Source organism: Cherax quadricarinatus, chromosome 59, assembly GCF_038502225.1.
Source record: "Cherax quadricarinatus isolate ZL_2023a chromosome 59, ASM3850222v1, whole genome shotgun sequence".
NCBI classification, from domain to species: Eukaryota; Metazoa; Arthropoda; class Malacostraca; order Decapoda; family Parastacidae; genus Cherax; species Cherax quadricarinatus.
The window spans coordinates 25,606,306-25,613,468 of NC_091350.1; the positions used below are offsets into that span (position 1 = coordinate 25,606,306).

At 40.4% G+C, this 7,163-nt stretch overlaps 1 protein-coding gene across 1 annotated transcript in view; it reads right to left on the reverse strand.

Annotated features, from left to right (window-relative positions):
* The window catches only part of LOC128698846 (nephrin-like), an 80,748-nt gene extending 74,632 nt beyond the window's left edge, over window positions 1-6,116 (reverse strand). Inside the window, exons 1-2 of the mRNA XM_070097826.1 lie at window positions 6,110-6,116; window positions 5,752-5,950 (exon numbers count right to left, since the gene is read on the reverse strand). Coding sequence (XP_069953927.1) covers window positions 5,752-5,950; window positions 6,110-6,116 — 206 coding nt within the window. The remainder of the gene's footprint in view (window positions 1-5,751; window positions 5,951-6,109) is intronic.
* Window positions 6,117-7,163: the final 1,047 nt, after the last annotated feature.

Genomic DNA, 7,163 nt, shown 5'->3' on the forward strand with positions numbered 1-7,163 from the left:
AGGAGGTTTTAGAGTGAGTAGGGGATGTGTAGATCGTGTTTACATTGAAGCATATATGTGAACAGTATTTAGAAAAGGCATATGATAGAGTGGATAGGGAAGCAATGTGGCAGATGTTGCAAGTATATGGAATAGGTGGTAAGTTATTAAATGCTGTAAAGAGTTTTTATGAGGATAGTGAGGCTCAGGTTAGGATGTGTAGAAGAGAAGGAGACTATTTCCCGGTAAAAGTAGGTCTTAGACAGGGATGTGTAATGTCACCATGGTTGTTTAATATATTTATAGATGGGGTTGTAAAAGAAGTAAATGCTAGGGTGTTCGGGAGAGGGGTGGGATTAAATTATGGGGAATTAAATACAAAATGGGAAGTGACACAGTCACTTTTTGCTGATGATACTGTGCTTATGGGAGACTCTAAAAAAAAAATTGCAAAGGTTAGTTGACGAATTTGGGAGTGTGTAAAGGTAGAAAGTTGAAAGTGAACATAGAAAAGAGTAAGGTGATGAGAGTATCAAATGATTTAGATAAAGAAAAATTGGATATCAATTGGGGAGGAGGAGTATGGAAGAAGTGAATGCTTTCAGATATTTGGGAGTTGACGTGTCAGCGGATGGATTTTTGGAGGATGCGGTTAATCATAGAATTGATGAAGGAAAAAAAGTGAGTGGTGCATTGAGGTATATGTGGAGGCAAAAAACGTTATCTATGGAGGCAAAGAAGGGAATTTATGAAGGTACAGTAGTACCAACACTCTTATATGGGTGTGAAGCTTGGGTTGCAAATGCTGCATCGAGAAGGCGGTTGGAGATGTCCTGTCTGAGGGAAATGTGTGGTGTAAATATTATGCAGAAAATTCGGAGTGTGGAAATTAGGAGAAGGTGTGGAGTTAATAAAAGTATTAGTCAGAAGGCTGAAGAAAGGTTGTTGAGGTGGTTTGGTCATTTAGAGAGAATGGATCAAAGTAGAATAGCATGGAGAGCATTTAAATCTGTAGTGGAAGGAAGGCGGGGTAGGTTGCTGGGAATGGGTAAAGGTGGTGTTGTGGGCGAGGGGTTTGGACTTCCAGCAAGCGTGCGTGAGCTTGTTAGATAGGAGTGAACGGAGACGAATGGTATTTGGGACCTGATGAGCTGTTGGAGTGTGAGCAGGGTAATATTTAGTGAAGGAATTCAGGGAAACCGGTTATTTTATATAACCGGACATGAGTCCTGGAAATGGGAAGTAATATGTCTGCACTCTAAAGGAGGGGTTTGGGATATTGGCAGTTTGGAGGGATATATTTTATATTTTTATACGTATATACTTCTAAACTGTTGTATTCTGGGCACCTCTGCAAAAACAGTGATGTGTAAGTGGGGTGAAAGTGTTGAATGATGAAAGTATTTTCCTTTCGGGGATTTTCATTCTTTTTGGGTCACCCTGCCTCGGTGGGAGACTGCCGACTTTTTGAAAAAATTTATATATATATATATATATATATATATATATATATATATATATATATATATATATATATATATATAAAACACACATACATACAAACAAATTTTCTCATTGTTTTTGCAAGTATTTACATCACAGTTTTCAAGCTTCATAGTTTGTGTTCAGCTTAAGTCTGGTGCACCAGTTTCAAGGAGATGTCAGCAATCAAGCTGACCGTCAGGTTTCCCGGTTATATCTTCTCCATGATTGCTATGTCTTGATGATAACATTCATTGTACGTATAGGAGAACAACTTAGTTCAGACCTAAATTAAGCGTCCCAGAATTGCTTGGAAACACATGTTAGTAAACGAGAGCTGAAAGTACTGTAGGTCAGGGTAGTTATACAAGAGCTTACGTTTACCCCTGAGTTTACTGTTAGCCTTGAGTAAACACATCGGAGAGTAAAACAAGAAAGTTATATTGAAGTTGACTGTTAATCTTAAACAAACAAGAGTGAAAGACAGAGTTCATAGATAAATTTAATGTTGACTCTGAACAAACGAGAGAAAGAAGTGAGAGAGGGAGAGGGAGAGAGTCAGAGAGCGGAGGGTTTAACGAGTATGATGTTCAATAATTCCTCCACTATGTCATTTTCCGTAAACTGTGATGGTAGCCGATGACTAGCGGGAGGGAGGTGGGAGGAACGAGAGGTGGGAGGAACGGAGGGTGGGAGGAACGGAGGGTGGGAGGAACGGAGGGTGGGAGGAACGGAGGGTGGAAGGAACGGAGGGTGGGAGGAACGAAGGGTGGGAGGAAAGGAGGGTGGGAGGAACGGAGGGTGGGAGGAACGGGGGATGGGAGGAACGGGGGAGGTGGGAGGAACTGGGGAAGTGGGAGGAACGGGGGAGGTGGGAGGAACGAGAAGTGGGAGGAACGGGAGGTGGGAGGAACGAGTGGTGGGAGGAACGAGTGGTGGGAGGAACGAGTGGTGGGAGGAACGAGTGGTGGGAGGAACGAGTGGTGGGAGGAACGAGTGGTGGGAGGAACGAGTGGTGGGAGGAACGAGTGGTGGGAGGAACGGGAGGTGGAACAAAACTGCGTCAGTACTAACATTATCATATATCATAGTGAAGTAGTGCACAGAATACTAACACTTGTCATGAAGTGGTAACGCCACTTGTCTTAGTGATGTCATGAAGTGGTAACGCCACTTGTCTTAGTGATGTCATGAAGTGGTAACGCCACTTGTCTTAGTGATGTCATGAAGTGGTAACGCCACTTGTCTTAGCGATGTCATGAAGTGGTAACGCCACTTGTCTTAGTGATGTCATGAAGTGGTAACGCCACTTAACTTGTCTTAGTGATGTCATGAAGTGGTAACGCCACTTAACTTGTCTTAGTGATGTCATGAAGTGGTAACGCCACTTAACTTGTCTTAGTGATGTCATGAAGTGGTAACGCCACTTAACTTGTCTTAGTGATGTCATGAAGTGGTAACGCCACTTAACTTGTCTTATTTCTCAAGTCCTCAATACCCGCAACATTTACCAACAAGAATGATAAATTAGACACATGTGCAACTCTTGGGTATCTTTATTGAGGAAACGTTTCGCCACACAGTGGCTTCATCAGTCCATACAAAGGAGAATCTTGAAGAACAGGAGGAGAATGAGGTAATCAGTCCCTCAACCTTGAGTCGATGTGGTCAGTCCATCAATGGACTGATGAAGCTACTGTGTGGCGAAACGTTTCCTCAATAAAGATACCCAAGAGTTGCACGTGTGTCTAATTTATCAACGTGTCGGTTCTCTGAACCATTCATCTACAAACCAATAAGAATAAAAGGCCTAACAACGTTACTGGAACAATACACAAATAATCAACACACTGGAGAATAAAACTTATGGTGTTGTTTTAGGTCAGACTTAACTATTTACTGGTTAGTGATCGAAATGGGACCAAAACTTAAATTTTATTTTCTTACGTCAAATCCATTATTCATTCCTACCTTAACTATTCCCAATCCCATTTTTCCCATGTTTCTTACAGCCTAAAGAAAACACGAAGAGGAAAGTTAGGACGAGTGATGGAGTAATGGATTGCATATAATTACGTACCTAAAAATATGTTCAAATGTACTGCTTAAATATGACCTATATCAAAATAGCGTAAGATTTAGTATTAGCCTGACCGAAGTGCCTAGGCACGAAACTTTATTATTAAACTCTCATAACATGTAAACCGAACGTTGTAAACTTTACGAAGAATTAAATATTTGTACTTGTACTTGTATTTGTACATAGAAGTATCCCGAGAAAATTTTCTTGAGACAGTGAAGTAAATACCAGGAATAAGAAGCAGTGATAAGAAGTAACACCCGCAAGGTATCAAGAAAGTGGTATACGTAAATCAGACTTTCACTGTTGTGATAAATTGTGATTTTGATCCTAAATATACTGCACAACAGTACATTTAGTATCAAAATCAAAATTTAAGAGATGAGATACAAGGGTAAATTAACAAAAAATATGGGTAAGACAAAGTCCTGCGGAAATCGTGCAATAGGTGCAAATAGGGGCAGAAGTATATACAAAATGTTAGAGACAGAAGTAAAGGGGTTCAAGTAAATGTAGAGGTTAAAAAGGGTTCATGGGTAAATGTAGAGGTTTAAAAATAGGTTCAAGGGTAAATGTGCAGGTTTAAATAAAGGGTTCAAGTAAATGTAGAGGTTTAAAGGGGTTCATGGGTAAATGTAGAGGTTTAAATAAAAGGGTTCAAGGGTAAATGTGCAGGTTTAAATAAAGGGGTTCAAGAGTAAATGTGCAGGTTTAAATAAAGGGATTCAAGGGTAAAATTGGAGGATTAAATAAAGGGGTTCAAGGGTGATTGTAGAGGTTTAAAAAATAGGTTCAGGGGTAAATGTAGAGGTTCAAATAAAGGAGCTCAACGTTAGTTGTAGAGGTTTAAAAAAAAAGGTTGAAGGGTAAATGTAGAGTTTAAGTAAAGGGGTTCAAGGGTAAATGTAGAGGTTTAAAGGGTTCAAGGGTAAGTGTAGAGGTTTAAATAAAGGGGTTGAAGGGCAAATATAGAGGTTTAGATAAAGGGGTTCAAGGGTAAATGTAGAGGTTTCAAGAAGTTAAAGGGTAAATATAGAGGTTTAAAAGGGGTTCAACGGTACATTGGTAAAAGGTCACAGTAACACACATGACCACCATGGAAAATGAAAAGGATGTAATTTTAAACGAAAAAGTGAAATGAAAAGGTGTAAACAGTAGCAACGGAGAGAGAAACAGACGCAAAGATAAACGATCATTGATGTGGAGAAACAGACAGGGTGGAAAAATAATCTGACGCTTGGATATAGAAACAAACAAACACGGGGGCAATTATAAAACAGATTTTTGGCACAGAAAAACAAACGCGGACAGAGGGGGAAAAAAAAACTCCGAGAATATAGAAACAGGCGAGAATACAGTAAATGAAGAGAAGCATAAAAACAGATAAACCAACGCTGGGGACAGAAACAAAATCGAGAGGCAGAAAAACAGATATGGCCAACAGCGACATAGATGAGAATAATAGAGAATTAAGCACGCAGTAAGTAGAATAAGACGTAGGAACACAAATAAAAGCGGATGAAGGATATCTAAAAGGAGTCGTGGTAACTAAGAAACATCTAAAATATTAAGCGGTTGGTTAATTGGGCTTTTAAAGACTGTGAACCACACTGGGATCATTAAAGCTGCGAGTAACCTATTCAACATGACTTGAATACGTTCATTAACTCCTAAAGAACGTATCATATAAACATTCAGTGCTTATTAAAAAAAAAAAAAACATACCATGGATGGGGTTAGAACCCCGACGGTTTGAAACCGTCGCGTTAGGCAGTTTTGAGACTCTCTGATAGCGAGTTCTAACCCCACCTTTGGTATGGTTTAGTCATTTACATTCATGAAACAGATAAATGAGGCCTCGTGAAAAATGTGGAGTTATTCTGATTATCATTATTATTTATTAACCTGTTCTCCTACAGGGTATATGATTGGCTATGTTAATCCTAATCTAATTAGGTTAGTTTGTCATCTAAAGGAAAAAAATAAAAAAAATCAACATATAATGCTAGACTAATTTCCTTGATTATAAGTGGGCAGTAGTAGTAGTAGTAGTAGTAGTAGTAGTAGTAAAAGAAGAATAAAGCGGGATAATCCGGGCAAACATCGTGACAACAAATTCTTTAAGGGAGAACTCGATAAATGTCAACAACTGCTTGAATACGAGAGCTTCACTAGTAAATATAATCAACTGGTTGAGAGAGTAAACTCACTAGGGGATGTCAACAAACTCTCCGGTGTTGTTGAACGCCCAGCGGTAAGCGGTGACGGGTGGGTCGGCCTCAACCCTGCATGTTACTGTTGTCTTCTCGTGGCGTCCCACGCCGTACACGTCCGTCTGCTCCACCCGACACACAGGCGAGTCTGAAAGCACACCAGATCCTGCTTTTGCTGAGGGTGTAGCACCAATTTCTGTGTAAAGAGATGCGAAGGGATGCAGAAACTATATGCAAAGAGTTTAGTTGGACTGTTGAATGGAAGACGATTCCACACTTGCATGAGTGTAGAAGGTGTAAGTACTGCTTCAAGACTGACCGTTCCTAGAATGCAAGAATCAATCTGCAACAATACCCGACATGATAAATACAATAAAACAGTCCGAAAGCAGCAAGATAGGCCTCTAATGGCAGTATATGTAGTAATTACCTACCAACAGCAAAGTTAGCAGACAAGTTAGCATGACAAAGTTAGCAGATAATGCAAGAACAAATAGGAAATTGCATGCGAGATGACATTGACAGATTATGGAAATAATCTACTACGTGGATATACGAGGTCAAATCCAAGAAGTGTCGTGCAAGAATCTAAACGATGAGGAAAAATGTTTAGAGATATCGTACCAAGTAGACAGTAAATAGCCCCAGGGACTGAGTTAATTAACATCACATACAACCTATCCTCATTACGCACACGAGTTTGCATTTGGTGGGGTTAAACTCCAGGAACTATTTGTCGGACAAGGCTTACAGCCTGTCCAGATCTCTTTGTAGACTTTCTTGATCCTCGAACGCATGTATTCTCCTCAGTATCACATCAACTGCGAACAGGGACACCTAATTTATCTCTTCTACCAGGTAATTTACAAGAAACAGCACCGGCGCTAGGACTAACCCTTGTGGAACCCCCTCTCGACACATGTGGCCACTCCGACACCTCGTCATGTACCAGCACTCTGTTTTCTTTCTCTCAGGTATCTTGTGATCCATTGCAGTGCTATTACTGTTCCTCTAGCTTTTGTACAGGTCTCTCTGTTGTTCATTGTGTCGAAAGACTTCTTTTAGACCAATAAAATACTCTACCCATCTCTTTCTCCTGTCTTACTTCTGTTACCTTGTCGAAGAAATCCAGTAGGTTCATTGCAGAGGATTTCCAATCCCTGAGGCCGTGTTGGTCGTCATGTATGAACCCATTCATTTCTAGGTGCTCCACCGATCTTCCTCTGATAAGCTTTTCTATATACGTCAGTAACACTGGTCTGCAGTCTAATACGGTCTGACTCTCTCCTCTCTTAAAAATTGGGACTGTATTTGCTGTCTTCCACACTGTTAGTTGCCCTGTTTCGACAGATGTGAAGATTGTTCTTAGCGGCACACAGTGCCTCTGCTCCCTCTCAGGACTCATGGAG